Genomic DNA, 15945 nt, shown 5'->3' with positions numbered 1-15945 from the left:
CCTGGACCCCGGGGGGGCCGCTCCCTCTGCCTCCGCCATGGGTGTGCCCCTGTTGGCCAGTCTTTAGACGCGGGCTGCCCCTGGGGTGGAGGGTCGCTTTGGCAAGGCAGCCCTCTTCCATCAAGGGTGAGTGCCCAGGAGGGACTCAGCTGTGAGCCACAGCAGGGAAGGCTCCTACCTGCACGGGGACCAGAGTGCTTTGGTCCTAAAGGGGCTTGTGGGTGATGGGTCTCAGCAGCCGTTCTGGGCTCATGGGGACGGGGCTGGAGTGAGGAAGGGGCAGGCTCCCACTTCTTCTCTTCCCCAGGTGTGGAACCAGAATGGCAAAAGCCCCTCCATCACCTTCGAGTACACACTGCTGCAGCCGCCACACGCCCACCGCCCCCAGCCCGTCTACTACAGCTTCTCCGAGCCCGCCCCGGAGAGCACGGAGAGCCAGGAGCTGGACGGGGCTGACCTGGTGGGCTTCCTGCAGCACAACGGCTCCCTCTACGGCCAGGCCTCCTCGGAGCGGCTGGGCCTAGACAACCGGCTCTTTGGCCACCTGGGCCCAGGGATGGAGCTGGGTCTGCCCAAGGGCCAGGAGACCAACGAGGTGTGCGAGCAGGCCAGCGGCGGGGCCTGCGAGGGGCCCCCCAGGGGCAAGGGCTTCCGAGGTAACCAGGAGGAGGGGCGGGGTGGGGCCGGGGCTTCCCAGGGAGAGGGGCCTTGGGTAAAGCGTCCTCCGTCCCCACAGCCTGCAGAAGAGCTTGATGGAGGCGCCAGCTACGCGCAGGCGTCCTGGGGCAAGCCCCTCACACACGTCTTCTTTTACATCCTTTCTGGGGTGGACACCATTATCCCCATTTGACAGATGGAGAGACCGAGGCTTAGAGAGGGGGGACCTGCCCACGTCACGTAGTCCCCCGTGGGTGAGCTGGAGGACAGTGTGACCCCAGAGCTCGTGCCCTTGCCCATTCGATGGAGATGGACAGACAGGCAGACAGCATATGAGGCATAGCAGGGGCACAGGGAGGGACTAACGGGCAGCCGAGGGGGCACGGGGAGGACCTGGAGTTCTCAGGGAGGGTAACCCCTGCCCTGAGGGCTCGGGAATGAGTGAGGGTTAGCTGGCGAGGACGTGGGAGAGGGGTGGGGGGAAGAGAGGACAAGTGAGGGACAGCCTGGTGGGGCACGTTCCAGGGCAAGAGGCAGGAGCTGTGGCTGGAGCTGTAGGCAGTGAACCCAGAGTCGGGGCCCCGAGACCCACGCGCTCCGGGCTGTGAGTGCTTCATAGGGGTGGGTTTGCACCATCGCTCCTGCTGAGGGGCAGAGAGCAGGGCAGACTTGGGAGGAATCCGCTCACGCACTTGAGGGCACGTTTCTAAGACCCCCCGAATCTCCAAGTAGAAGACATGTTGGAGGTTATATTTGCTTCCTGGGGCTGCCATAACAAAGGACCACAAACCGAGGGGGTTAGAATAAGAGAAATGTGTTCTCTCCTGTTCTGGAAGCCGGAAGTCCAAGATCAAGGTGTCACAGGGCCACGCTCCCTCCAGAGGCTCCAGGGGAGGGTCCTTCCTGTGTCTCCCAGCTCCTGGTGGCTCCAGGCCCTCCTTGGCTTACAGAAGCATCACTTCAGTCTCTGCTCCGTCCTCACATGGCCTCTCCTCTGTGTCTGTGTGTCCCTCCTCTTCTTTAAAGGACGTAGGGCCCACCCTAATCCAAGATGAGCTCATCTTAAGACCCTTTACTAATTACATCGTTGAGGACCCTATTTTCAAATGAGCTTACATTCTGAGGTTCAGAAGGGACAATGTTAGGGGGACCCTATTCAATGCACTGCAGAGGTCAAGCAGACTGCCCCATAAGAGATTGTCCAGGCCAGCTTGCACGCCTCCCCTTGATGATCTGTGTCCTTCCATTGGGCAGAAACCTGCCTCTGGGAGCTTCCTGGGTCAGCTCTTTGCTTCAGCCCCACTGGTCCGGGCCCCCCCACCCCAGGGCAGCCCTTGCCCCCCACTCGAGGGACCGCTTGACATTGAGCCACCTGTCTTCCTTGCAGATGGCAACGCCACCGGGACAGCCCTCGCGGGGGACCAGGATGACCATGAGGCTGATGTCCGTTTCGCCTCCCAGGAGCTCCTCTCGGCCAACGCCATCTCTGGCCAGCTCCTGGGTACAGGCTCCGACTCCAAGGAGCTCGCCCTCAACGAGACTGTCAACAGCATCTTCGCGCAGGGCGCCCCGAGGAGCTCTCCTGCCGAGACCTTCTATGTCGACTATGAGGAGAACGAGGGAGCCGGCGCTTACCTGCTCAACGGGTCGTACCTGGAGCTGAGCAGTGACAGAGTGGCCAACACCTCCTCTGAGGCCCCCTTTCCCAACATCAGTGCCAGCCTCCCCACCACGGCCGGGAACAGGACTCAGAAGGCCAGGTAGGACGCGCTTCCCCTGCCCTGTCCGGGGGCTGCTGGGGCAGGGTCCGGTAGGTGAGGCCTTGCTATGGGAGTCTGACCGAAGGGCCAGGGGGAGTGAGAGGGATCCGCCCCAGCCCAGGGGCTCCTGTCCCTGCCCCATGGGTCTAAGCAGAGGCCTGGGTTTTAGTGTATCCTTCCTGAAGGTTAGGTCCCTGGGTGCCAGAGCCCGTGTGTGGGTCTGACCCAGGCGCAGGGGAGGAGGAGGTGCCCAGCATGAGCCCAGCGCAGGGCTGAGCATCCCATGTGCTTAGAAACGTTGACTTGTCAAGCCACCTGTAGTGTCAGGGATGATTATTAGGGCTGAGAGAGGGAAACTGACGGACTCGGGCTTGGAGAGCCTGAGGGTGTGGGGTCCCTGGGTTCTTAATCTGGACAGTCATTGCACATGTGGCCACAAACACGAGGTGGACACTCCAGGCCGTTCCCCGAATGTGGGGTGACTCAGTACAAACCTTCCTCCTAGGCCAGGCGTGAGACTGGGGAAGGGGCCAGTGGGTTCCTTAGCTGGGGGCCAGACCCTGGAATCAGGCACAAGGCCATCTGTGGGGACTGGAGCTGCCTCTGAGATGGGTGTGTGATGGTCTGCCTGGGCCAGGCCCCCAGAACCAAGGACACACATGGGGACACCTGGGCAGTCACACTTGGGGACAGCTAGGCAGTCACAGCTGGGGACACCTGGGCAGTCACGGCTAGGGACACCTGGGCAGTCCTAGCTGGAGACATCTGGACAGTCACCTCTGGGGACACCTGGACAGCCACCCCTGGGGACACCAGGACAATAATAACTGGGGACGATAATAGCTGGTGATGCCTGGGCAGTCATGGCGACCCCGGAGGGCCCTGAGGCCAGGAGCCTCCAGCCCCAATTCCCGGTGACAAGCCCCCTGGGCTGAGGATGCCCACCCTGAAGGGTCCCTGTGCTGTTCCCCAGAAGCTCCCTGGGCAGTGAGGCTGACTGGAATGACAGGACCAGGCTCTGCAGCCACTGGTGGTGAACGGGCACTGGAGGCAGGAAGGGGCCCTTGGGGGTTTGTTTCGTCTTGTTTTTGGGGACCCACACAAACCCTCAGCTTTAGACAACAAACCTAAACAGAACCCCAGCCAGGGCCGAGGATGCAGAGGTGGGGTCCTCGGGAGCTCGGGAGCCTAGGTTGAGGGAAGACTTTGGGGGTCACTCTTAGGTGACGTGGTGACGAGGTTGGGGCGACCCTCTCACCCTTTCCCAGGGGACGAGTGCAGTGAAGCTGCCCGCCGGAGCCACGAGGCCCATAGGAGGGTGACTCCCCCTTTGCTAAAGCTGTTTTCTGAGGCCCCGGCTCACGTGAGCGTCCCCGGGCCTTAGGGCTTGTGGGGCTCAGCTGGGGCATTTCCAATGGTCTCTGAGTGGAATTCTTTGCAAAGGTGGAGAGAGTGAGGGCTCTGGAGCTGCTGTGGCTGCCCTTCCTCCTACAGGGCCGGCCAGGGCCATCTGTTCACCCCGACCCCGGGGCCCAAAACCTTGTAGGGAGTGGGGCCGCCAGGGAGCGTGGGACCCAGCAGCGGGAGGGGTGACAGGCTTTGCTTTGGGGTACAAGTACTGAGTCTGAGACGAGAGTTCAGGGGCAAAGGGCCAGAGTTCAGAATCAGCCAGCACTTGTCTGTGGGGCCCAGGCCTGTTACTTCAGTCTCCCAGCCTGGTTTCTGCATCTTCCGCCTGGACTCTCATCGCCCCAGGGCTGTCCGGAGGATTCAGTTCTATCTCGTACGTGAAGCACCTAGTGAGGACTCCGTGCACGGAAACTGTCAGTAAGACACTGACCTCCAGAGTTGGGGAGGGACCCTTCCAGGGCCCACGACCCAGGTGGTGAAGAAGGCCAGCTCTCTGAGGCTCAGAGTCCCTCTCTGAACAGATTTATCAGGGTGGCACAGAGGCCCTGCTGTTTAACTTGGCTTAAGCCATGGAAAATGCCAGCGGCTGTGTGGTGCAGTGGAAAGCGCAGGAGGGAGGCTGGGGAGACCTGGGTCACCATCCCAACTCTGCCCACCGGGACCCTCTCTGGGCCTCGGTTTCCTCATCCCTAAGTGGGGGGCTTGTTGGAGGGCCTCAGGGCCCCCAGCTCAGGTATTCAAGGATTCCCAGGCCAGGTTGGCACAAGCTTTTGGGTCCTTAAGCCATGTTTTGAAGAGTCTCTCCTGCCCCATCCCAGTCTAATTGTAGCCCACCAGCTCTGCCCCATAGGCCTGCTGGGCTTCCAGCACCTGTCGGGGAAGCAGGAATCAATACAATTGATTGTCAACACTCCGGAAGTCCCCACTTGAGGAGAGGGGGCGGCTCCCCCACCAGGCTGCCATCAAAGGAGGCTGCCAAGCAGAGACCAAAGGTGGTCTTTTGCGATAAAGGGCTGGGGGAGGCCGCGGGGGAAGCCACCGGGCCGAAATAGCCCGTCCCCGCGGTGAGCTGTCCAAACACAGGAAGTCATGTCTGCTGGAGAGACGGCGAAATCAAAGGGGCAGCCCAGAAAGGAAAGGTTATTTTCATCTTCTCGGAACAGACTCAAACAATCAAGGGAGGCCCCGTCACCAGATGCCGATGTCGGGAACGTCTGAGGCACAGAGACGGAGGGTCCCTCTCCCAGCCCGGAGGGGAAGGAAAGCAAAGAGGCTTTCTGGCCCATTTATAAACAAACACAATCATTGCAGAGCCTCCCTGGCCGGCCGGCCGGCAGAGGATTGTGTCAGCCTGCGCTCACTAGGCCGCTGGGTGGAGGGCCCCAGTGACACTCGATTTGGCATCCCGGTGCCTGGTGGCTGTCACCAGCCGTCAGCAGTCTGGCAGTTCTGTCTCTCTTGGCTGAGAGGGGCTCTATCTTCCTCGCAGATGGAGGCGGGTGAAGGGCTGGTGGTGCAGCGATTTCCTGGGTGTTTTTCTCCCGCGCTACTTCTAAGAACAGAACCTGTTAGGCGTTGCATTGTTGTGCAAATATAGGCAGCGTTTTTTCAAGCGTCGCATATGCTGTGCGCGATATGGGCTGGTGCTCAGACTGATGTGTAGGCAGCCCCTCCAGAAATACCTTTTGTGCTGAAAATCTGAAGGGTTATTTTGAACGGGGCCCGCTCTCCCTGGAGTCAGGAGTGAGTCACGCTGCCTGCTGGCGCGAGGAGTGTGTAATTAGATAAAGATGGTGCAGCTTCTCCATGGGGGGGGGGGGGGTGGGTGGGAACGGGTTGGATCTTTTCATCTCTTTTTGTTCTTGGGGGGAATTTAGAGCTGTTGAAAGGAGGGGTGGCGCCCCAATCAGCAGAGCTCTGTGTTTTCCAGTCGAGCCTTCGGGATCTGTCCTCCTCCCCTGAGGCCCTGCTCACGGGAGCTGGTGCTTACCCAGGTCTCTGCGGGGCCGTAGTTTGAGATGGCAGGGTCTTGGGGCCCATGTTAAAGTTCTCTCTCATTTTTAAGGAGCGGGGAGACCTTCTCCTTCCACACCCCAAAGCTTGTGAAAATCCAGGGCGGGCTCCTGGTTGTGAAGCCACCACATGAGGGGGCCCAGCAGGCTTTGAATAGCTGTGAAACCAGCTGCCAACTCACCACCCGCCCGGCCTCCTTCTTTGTCCCCCGTCCCCCGCTCTCCCTCCCTGGGTTTATGTAGTCACGGCGGTAAATTCATTGCTTCAAGTCCATGGGTCAGTTATTTCCTGGTTCTCAGAGCGTGATGGACAACATCCACGCCACAGTCCACACGAGGACGGTTCTCGCCCACTGGTGAAATCCCACGTGGCGCACGAGCTCACAAACCAACAACTCCCTCTTGAATCCAAACCAGTGTCTCCATCACAGAATCGGCTGGAAAGCCTTTGAGAACGTGCGCCCCGCAGCCCTCATCTAAGGCTGGCCACGAGGGGACGGAAGGTCTCAAGGAAAGGACCTGTGGCTGTGCCCAAAGTTAAGCCCTGGGGGAGGGTGAGCTCCAGAGGTCTGCAGCCAGCACCCCCAGGCCCGGAGGGAGGCGGAGCCGGGCGACCGAGGAAGGGGGTGGTCGAGGCCCGAAAGAGATGCCGTCAGCTGGGGCATCGCAGCTCGCCCGCTGCCCCGGCTCTGGGGGCCACATTCGAACAGCCTGCCTCCGGGAGCAGAGGCCTGTGCCACCTCCCTCCTCCCCGCTGAGTCAAACCAGCCTGCACACCGGCTCTGGAGGCCGGGCCCCGGTGCACCAACTGGTTCAGGGAAGCAAGCAGTCCTAACAATACTTGGCTTTGGCTGCCCGGGTTCCGGCCAAGAATCCTGGCCGGCCGCTGGCGGGGGCCCGGCATGCCTTTCCCCTTGCACAGCAGCCCTCGCAGCCCTGGGCAGAGCGTCTGGAGGGGACGCGGCCACGCCCCCGTCTGCAGCGAAGCTTTCTGTTTTGATAATTGGAGGCTGAATGGCAAGTGTCCCCATTCAATCTGAATCCCAGCTGAGGGAGGCAGCAGGAGGGAACTCGGGCACGTTCCCAGCCCCTAAGTGCCTTCTGAGGTCCCTTCCCGAGGAGGGCTGGGGTAGAGAGAAGGAGCCCACCTGCCTATGCTAGAAGGTAACACGGGGAAGCCTGTGTGTGTGGAGGGAGCAATGACCATGTTGGTGAGCCTCAAATTCTTCACTGTCCTGCCCCCCAGAAGGAGCTTCGGCAGCTGCAGTGCCGCATGCAGACTAAGTTGTGGAGGTGGGAAAAATGCAGATGTCTGCTCCCTCCCAACACGTGCCTTCCTGGGCCCCCTCCCCTTCTGTCCACTGCAGGCAGTGGGCACTCTGACCCCAATGGGGGGGCTTCAGCTGGCCCTGGGACAGGTGTGCTGTGACAGGAAGCACCCCGTCCTCCGTCGACAGGACACGCCCTCTGCCGAAAACACGCCCCGCGGTGAGCGCCCAAGCGTCTGACCTGCTTCTCTGCTGCTCGCTTTCAGGACCAGGCCCAAGGCGCGCAAGCAAGGCGTGAGTCCAGCAGACATGTACCGGTGGAAGCTCTCATCCCACGAGCCCTGCAGTGCCACCTGCACCACAGGTACCACTCACGGGCTGCCAACGGGCAGCGTCTGCTGACTCTGCCTCCAGGGGCCTGGCTGGTGCTTCCTGACTGCTAGTCGAGGTCCTTGTGTTCACGACGTGCTGGACCATGTAAAGTCCAGCCTCCTGGGTGTTCTGCAGGCCCCCAAACGTCCCCTCATCTGTTGCTATTTGTGTCATGTCTCGCAGAGCAAATATCCTTTCAGTTAAAAGTAGGAAGTCTCAGGTGGGGAGGACTTGACTTGTGTTTACAGCAAACATCGGAAGGGGGAGGTCGACGCACAGGGTCTGAGACGGAGGGAACCGTCAGATTCTAGGACCTGGTCAGGGGAGGAGGAGGAAGGGGAGCAGAGACCCCTTGGTCGTGCCTGACAGACAGACACATGTGCTCAGTCAGGGTTGAGCTAGGATTTGAACCCACGTCTGTCTGTCTGCATGGCCGGCCACCACTGAACTGAGACACTGGCTGGGTCTCCTTCTACTGCCAGCTCTGGTTCCCGCCCCTGGGGGCCGCTACCAGCTCAGATGTCAGACCCAGCACCAGGACCCGGGGACAAATGTTGTAGGGAGACCCTGAGGGTGGCCTCATCTGTACTTGGGACCTCGTGTTTTGGTTTGGACGTACCGGGAGGTACCACTCCGATGGAGGATGCTCCCCACCCTGCCCTGGCCACCCCCACCCCCACCCCACACGCAACTGGAAGCATCCAAAGCGTCTGACCAGTGAGGAGCATGAGGCAAGCCACCGACTGGACCCTGGGCAGCAAGAGGTCTGGTTGGCATCTCAGAAGAGGGGCCCAAGGGAGGAGAGGGAGGTGGTCCTGCCAGCTCTGAAGGGACCCCCGGTTCTTATGTTCTGCTCACACTGCTCTCCCTCTCGGGCAGGAATCTGGGGCCCCTCCTCCTGCTACAAGAGCTCCCCTGAGCAGGGTATGGGACACTCTGAATTTGCCCCCTTGGAGGGCACAAGGCAAGCTTTGTGGGGTGTGTGGTGAGCACTGAAGATGCACTCTCTGGTCGACCACACCATGTGCCTTTGGCAAGCTGCTTGGTCTCTCCAAGCGTCAGTTTTCTACCTGTGAAATGGGACGTGCACCTATCTGCAGGTGGTCATGGGGGTGGGCATGAAATGAGAAATTAGCTGTCAGGGCCAGAGCTCAACAGATGGGCGCTGTTGCTACAGTGGCGGCTGCCACCGCGTAACACAGGCTGAGGCCTGCATGGTGCCCAGGGGCGGCTGAGCCATTGCTCTCGGGGGTGAACCGTGTGAGCCACCTCACAGGGCTGGGCCTGCAGGGGCTGAGCGCGGTGTGGGCTGTTGGGGAGTCTGCTTTGCCAGAGCCTGTCTCAGCAGGCAGTGACCTGTTCTGAATCGAGAGTCCCAAAGTGCTCCAGGACTCCCTGTGTGCTGGGATTGCCACAGAACATGTGGCTGGGAGCATCTTCCTCTCCTCTCTGACACATCGCTGCATGGGGAGGTGATGTTGCTTGAGACACCTCCAGCATGAGGCAGTGTCGGTGCTGAGGGGCCTGATGCCTGGCCCAGGGTGGAAGATGGTCCCTGGGGAGGACCCAGTACCATGTCTTGACACCACGAGAGTGGCCAGGCACAGGGTGGGCTGGAGCTGTCCTGTGTGGCCCAAGGTGCAAAGGAGGAAGAAAGAAGGAAGGAAGTAAGAAAGTCAGACTTTGGCCCTGCTAAGAGGCAGAGCACTCCTTCAGACGAGGCTGTCAAGGGATGGAATGAGAGGCCCTGAGGGAGAGCGAGTTCCCTGTCACCACAGAAGCACCAAGCTGGGCCCAAGTGGCACTGGGTAGAAATGGCAGAGTCGGACCCCTGCAGAATGGTTCCCTGCCACCACCTTTTGCACACCCTGTGCTCACCTCTGATGCTCACCACTGGCTAGCTACTCTCAAAATCCAACTTTACGGGGCACCAAGGCCAGTCCGGGGTGGTGGTGGGGGATACAAACCTTCTGTGGCACGTGGTGTCTGTGCAAACGTCCAACGGGTCATCGGCACACAGCAGGGCCCCCTCCCTGCCCATGGCTTACCAGGGACTCCTGTGGAGGCTGTTAAATGATGTGGCAATCTCGGGACCTCCAGCTCCAGCCAGAGCAGGGGTCTTCTTTCTGTTCCTTGAAGACACTCTGTGGAGCTGTAGAAATGCAGGTGAATTGGTTTGGACTCTCAGCTTGTCTCCAGCAATGATTTGAAACGATTCCTCCGCACCTCCAGGGCACAGAAGGGAGGGGAGTGGAGCCAGGGGCCCCCGAGCCTCACCCTCCCGCGCAGGAGCGAGCAGATCCCATCTGTCTCATGTGCGGGGCTCCCTGCTCCCTTTCCCTTAAGGGAAAGGCTCCCTGTCTGAGAAGCTTTGAAAAGCACTGTGCTCAAGACTGACGCCCTCAAGACGGTGTCCGGAGACTCGGCATTTTGACTCCCCAGCATCTCCAGGAGGCTCCCGTTCGGGCGATGAGCAAGCTGAGGCCTGGGGGGCCTGACAACATTCACGTCGCCCCAGCAGGCCGAAACTGAGCTGAGAGTGAAGTCCAGGCTCTCTGATCAGGACCTGTTGTGTTCCCACTCAGTGACGAGGAGCGCGTGGGCAATCAGGCACTCAGCGAGGGTCTGCAAGTCCCGGACCCTGGACCTCCCTGGGCCCCAGAGCTCGTGTCTCTGAGGCCTGGAACATTCCCAGCAGAGCTGGCCAGGAAGCCAGCCTCCCCCTCAGAGAGGGCTGAAGACTACACAGCCCGGAGCTGGCAGAGAGGACCCAGTGATTGCAGCCTGGCTGGTCCTTTACGGAAAAAAGGAAAAATCCCCGTGTGGGCTGCTTCCCAGGCTGTTTCGTTCCATCCAGGGCTGGGGCTTGGAGAGGCAGGAGCCGCCGGCTTTCAGACATGCGCCACTGGGGAGGGAGAGCGAGGTGGCTGGGGCTCTTCACTAGGGGGAAATTGAGTTTCTCCTTGGGATCGGCAGCCCTCGCAAGGAGGGTTCCATTATCTGCATCATTCTGGAAGGCTGGGTCCCTCTCTCTCACATGCGCATACACACAACAGTAACAACAACAAACCCTAACCCGCCCGGGCCTTCACCAAGGCTGACAGCTCTCCCTGAGTCATCCTGGCTCCTTGGCAGGGACCCACCCACTGTTTAGCAACTTTGGCCTGTGTGTCAGCTCAGTGCCAGGCACAGGGGTGCAGGGGGAGGAGGACAAGAAAAGTCAAAGGCGGAGGTGGGCTCAAGGAATTAACAATGCTAGGCAAGGGCTGTCCCTTTATATACGTCCCCTGATGGGATTTATAGAGGACTAGGGAGCGAGAAAGGGAAGCACACGAAATAATGATTAAAGAAAGTTTAAGAGGTCATTTGAAAAGGACTGGGGCATGCCACAGGAGGGCAGAGAGGGTCTGAAGATCTCATATAACATCTAGGGAGGCAGGAAAGGGCTGGAAAGATTAGACTTCCCACCCCTATCCACCCATCCACCCTTTCACCCACCCACTCATCCATCCATTCATCTACCCACCCAGCTATCCACCTATCTGCCCATCCACCCACCCATCCATCCACCATCCACCCACCCACCCATTCATCCATCCACCATCCACCATCCATCCATCCACCCATCCATCCATCCATCCATCCACCATCCACCATCCATCCATCCACCCATCCATCCATCCATCCATCCATCCATCCATCCACCATCCACCATCCATCTACCCACCCATTCATCCATCCACCATCCACCATCCATCCATCCACCCATCCATCCATCCATCCATCCACCATCCACCATCCATCCATCCACCCATCCATCCATCCATCCATCCACCATCCACCATCCATCCATCCACCCATCCATCCATCCATCCATCCATCCATCCACCATCCACCATCCATCTACCCACCCATTCATCCATCCACCATCCACCACCCATCCATCCACCCATCCATCCATCCACCATCCACCATCCATCTACCCACCCATCCATCCACCATCCATCCATCCACCATCCACCATCCATCTACCCACCCATCCATCCACCATCCATCCATCCACCCAACCCCATAGACAGGTAGTTGTTGAATGAGTGAAAATTAGTGACACCTAGCTGTGTTTGCCTCTGTGCCTCTGTAAGGGCCAATTTGAGTTTATTCAAAGCCCAGGGTTTGTGAACTGTGTGCCCAACCTGGGCTGGATGGGGTGCGGGTGGGGTGGGGGGTTAAAGGTGCACAGAGAGGAGGTTGGACCATGGGACACGGGCAGGGAGACAGTTCAGAGCCTCCGATCTGTCCTCCCTGAGCTCTGCCCACAATTCTGTGAGCTGGTTCCTGTCATCATCCCTGATGTAAACCAGGAAGCTGGGCTCTGATAGGCTGGGTGACCTGCCCATGGTCACACAGCCTGCCTGCCGGTCTTCAAGGTGCTCGCATGTGGCTCATGGGCCCTTCCTCTGTCCTGAACCCAGGGGTCATGTCGACCTATGCCATGTGCGTCCGCTATGATGGCATCGAGGTGGATGACAGCTACTGTGACGCGCTGACCCGTCCGGAGCCCGTCCAGGAGTTCTGCGCTGGGAGAGAGTGCCAGCCCAGGTACCTGCCCCCAGGGCCCTGGGGAGGCTGTGTGTGGGGTCTGGGGCTCTGCTTTGCCTCAGCCCAGGGGAGCAGCAGGAGTTAGCCCTGTGGGGCTTTGTGAGGTACTGGCCTCGCCTGTCAGAGTCCTCTGTGACTTCCCACACTTGGCAGAATCCTCTGTCACTGTGCCTCGCACACAGTAGGTGCCCAGTCAATGCCTTTTCCTGCAGACTGAGAGCCCATTCTGAACATAACTCTGTATCATGGTGATGGCTTTGCCTCCCAGCTCTGCTCAAGGTGTGTGTGTGGGCTCTGTTCCATGGAGGAGCTTTGGTCTGGATGGGGGGGCCTCTGCTCCCTGCAGGGGGGCCTCTGCTCCTTCTGGGGCCTCTGCTCCATGGTGGGGGGCTCTGCTTCCTGCCCATTTGCTCCTTTCTAAGAAGGTAGGTGTGTGGCCCTGGGGACCTGCCCTTCCCCTCAGAGACCCCAGGGTAGGGTTCAGGCTCTGGGACACTGGGATGTGATCCCAAGTGTCCTAAGGAGGAAGAGGGAGGGCAGTGGCAAGAGGGGAGGGCACTCCAAAGGAGGGAACAGTGGGAGCAAAGGCACACCCCGGGACCTGGCTCCCAGAGAGGCTGGCAGTGGGTCTGGAGGTGAGCGTGGTGGGGCCGGCGTGGCTTCCTGGGAAGGCAGGCCCAGCGCAGGCTCCGGGCGCCAACAAGGCATTGGCACCCAGCCACCACCCGACTCGGGTATTTCCTGGAGAGCTGGGGGTGGTCTCAGCAGCGGCCTCCACTGTGGGGTCTCACCAGCTTCTGGGCCGCTGTCCAGCTTAGCCCGTTGTGACTGGACTACAGGGGGAGGACAGGGAACATTCTCTGGGGGGGCAGTGGGGGCTTGCATGGGGAAGGAAGGTGAGGGTCGCTGAAGGCCATCCCTCCTCCCGAGGCAGGTGGGAGACGAGCAGCTGGAGCGAGTGCTCACGCACCTGCGGCGAGGGCTACCAGTTCCGCATCGTGCGCTGCTGGAAGATGCTGTCGCCCGGTTTCGACAGCTCCGTGTACAGCGACCTGTGCGAGGCGGCCGAGGCCGTGCGGCCAGAGGAGCGCAAGACATGCCGGAACCCAGCGTGCGGGCCCCAGTGGGAGATGTCCGAGTGGTCCGAGGTGAGCATGTGCATGCATGAGTGAGTCTGGTCGGGGGGGAGGGGGCATGGCTCGAGTGCTCAGGGTCCACATGCATCTGGGGCAGGCCTGACCCCTGCCCTCACCCGGCTTCCTCACAGTGCACGGCCAAGTGCGGGGAGCGCAGCGTGGTGACCAGGGACATCCGCTGCTCAGAGGATGAGAAGCTGTGTGACCCCAACACCAGGCCCGTCGGGGAGAAGGACTGCACAGGCCCCCCCTGCGACCGCCAGTGGACCGTCTCCGACTGGGGGCCGGTGAGGGCAGAACCCTGGGTGTGGGCTTCTAGGGGCGGCCAGGGCATGAAGCCAGTGAGAATGGGTCCTGGTGCTTCACCTTGCTGTGCCTCAGTCTCCCCGTTTTTCTGGAGTGAGGACGTGGAGGAAGATGTGGCCTGTCTTCTCTGTTATTATGAAGAAGCAAGACCTTTATCCAAAACAAGTGACTACAGCATGGTCCCCTCTTATCACCTCTGGGTCCACCTCTCTGTGTCTCCCGTCGGGCAGAGACACGCAGCTGCTCACTGGCGTCCCCTCTGGGTTCTGGGTGCACAGATGACCTTTTTTGGGTGTTTACGTGTGTTTTTCTCTGTGTGTGTTTTCATTGAGCATGCAATGTTTCTGTAATTAGAACAGAAGATGTTATTTAAAAAGTGGTTACCGTGGCAACTGCTCCTCCGTGCTGCCGGGGGAGTCGTTCCTGTCTCTTGGGAGTGACCTCAGGGGGACGTGGGAGAGGGCCCCGCCTCTGACCCCAGGCGTCCCCCTGCAGTGCAGTGGCAGCTGCGGGCAAGGCCGCATGATCAGACACGTGTACTGCAAGACCAGCGACGGACGGGTGGTGCCCGAGTCTCAGTGCCAGATGGAGACCAAGCCTCTGGCCATCCACCCCTGCGGGGACAAGAACTGCCCTGCCCACTGGCTGGCCCAGGACTGGGAGCGGGTGAGTGCCCCGAGCCGGGTGCAGGGCTCCCTCTGTCTGGGAAAGCATTTGGTGGAGAGAGCCAAGTGGCCGGAAGGACAGATTGGTGAAAATGAGGAATTAATTGCAAATTATGATGGCGCAATTTACTAAAAATTAATTTGAAACAGAAAAAGCCCAGAAGGTTGGAAAACCCCTTAAAACATACTGAATCTCACCAGGCAAATGCTCAACGATACATGGAGGGTTGGTGTGCCCCCCCACCCTCCGGTCCCCACGTCCTGCTGTGTGGAGAACCGGGGGCAGGGCCAATCAGCTGTCCTTGCTTTCGGCCTGCGGGTCCTGTGCAACTGTCTGTTCTCGAGACCCTCTCGTCTTCCCTGCCACCCGTCACGGTCACCAGCTTGTGGTTTCGGGGGAATTGTTCTCAACCAGATTGGTTTCAGGCAGATCACTGTTAGCCACATCATTTGGGGCCAAATTGTCATTAACCATTTTGTTTCAGAACAGATGGTTTCTGCTAAATTGCTTTGATCAAATCCACTTTGGGCCAAATGGTTATGGACCAGAGTTCTCAGCCAGTTTGCTCTCGATCTAAACATTTTCACCCCATTGCTATTGACCGAGCCATTCTCATCGGAGTCGCCGTGGGCTCTGTGCTCTGCTCCTCCTGGCCTCTGGCCTCTGACCCGGCCCCGTCTGTCCCCTGGCCTCAGTGCAACACCACCTGTGGCCGAGGCGTCAAGAAGAGGCTGGTCCTGTGCATGGAGCTGGCCAACGGGAAGCCGCAGACGCGCAACGGCGCTGAGTGTGGGCTGGCCAAGAAGCCCCCCGAGGAGAGCACGTGCTTCGAGAGGCCCTGCTTCAAGTGGTACACCAGCCCGTGGTCAGAGGTGAGCACCCAGAGGCCCCCTGGAGGGGGCCCCGAGGCCCGAGTTCTGGTCCTGTGTTGGTACCTCCCCTCCTGCCCTGAGGGCCCACACACCCCCTCCTCAGCCTCCACCAGGGCTTTCTGTCCCTGGAAAGCTGAAGTCTACTGAGTCAGCTGGTGTAAGAGCTCCCTCCTCCAGGAAGCCCTCTGAGATCTCACTTCTGGGATCCCTGCGGTGCTCGTCCTGGGCCTTTCTCAGCCCGGGTCACTTCCAGCCTCCCATTGTAGCCTTTCAGTCATGGGTTTGACAGCACAGGCCTGGCACCCACACGGGGCACATGGACCTCAGCTGGGCATCAGGGGCATGCGGGGCTGAGTCAGACAGGGCCCTGGCCTTGGGAGCTGGAGTCAAGGCAGGGATACAGTATTAGGGATGCTGAGGAAAGGCAGGACGTGGGCACTGGGGCAGAGGGAAGCCGGAAGGAAGGGCATGACTCTGCTGACACAGGCCTGGCCACACCTCCCCCCCACACCGCACGGTTCTGTGGGCTCCTCGGCCTCAGGTGCCGGGTGCACTGAACCAAGAGCTCGCCTCTGTCTACAGCTGGGAGCAGAGCCTTGGCTCCTGGACCTGGAGGCCTGGGTGGGCAGCCCGGGCCCAGCTCTCTGTGGGAGGGGTCTCCTTTCCTCTTCCCAATGGGGCTGTGAGGAGGGGGCTCTCCTTCCCATGTGACAGAGGAAGAAACTGAAGTTCAGAGCCACGTCCGGCCTGCTCAGGTCCTGCAGCCACTGGGAGGGTGGATGTCCCTGACAGTGGAGCCAGAGTCCGTCTGCTGTCGCCGGTGGGATGAGGAATCCACAGAGGGAAGGGAGACCCTGACCCAGCCCAACCTGGTGGGACAGGGCAGG

General features: G+C 60.1%; 1 protein-coding gene across 3 annotated transcripts in view; it reads left to right on the top strand.

Moving 5' to 3' along the window:
- Positions 1-15945, top strand: part of ADAMTSL2 (ADAMTS like 2) — a 43632-nt gene that overhangs the window by 21887 nt on the left and 5800 nt on the right. For 2 of the 3 annotated variants that reach the window (XM_070518426.1, XM_014863333.3), the window contains exons 10-17: positions 308-656; positions 2045-2417; positions 7374-7471; positions 11952-12078; positions 13013-13226; positions 13346-13501; positions 14016-14186; positions 14882-15058. In XM_070518426.1, the coding sequence (XP_070374527.1) occupies positions 308-656; positions 2045-2417; positions 7374-7471; positions 11952-12078; positions 13013-13226; positions 13346-13501; positions 14016-14186; positions 14882-15058 (1665 nt within the window). Of the gene's footprint in view, positions 1-307; positions 657-2044; positions 2418-7373; positions 7472-11951; positions 12079-13012; positions 13227-13345; positions 13502-14015; positions 14187-14675; positions 15059-15945 lie in introns of all 3 variants that reach the window. The other variant, XR_011506185.1, reaches the window with a different exon arrangement.

This window comes from Equus asinus, chromosome 10 (assembly GCF_041296235.1).
Source record: "Equus asinus isolate D_3611 breed Donkey chromosome 10, EquAss-T2T_v2, whole genome shotgun sequence".
Classification (NCBI taxonomy): domain Eukaryota; kingdom Metazoa; phylum Chordata; class Mammalia; order Perissodactyla; family Equidae; genus Equus; species Equus asinus.
Note: the sequence above shows the minus strand (reverse complement) of the source record. Positions and strands in the feature narration are given on the sequence as shown.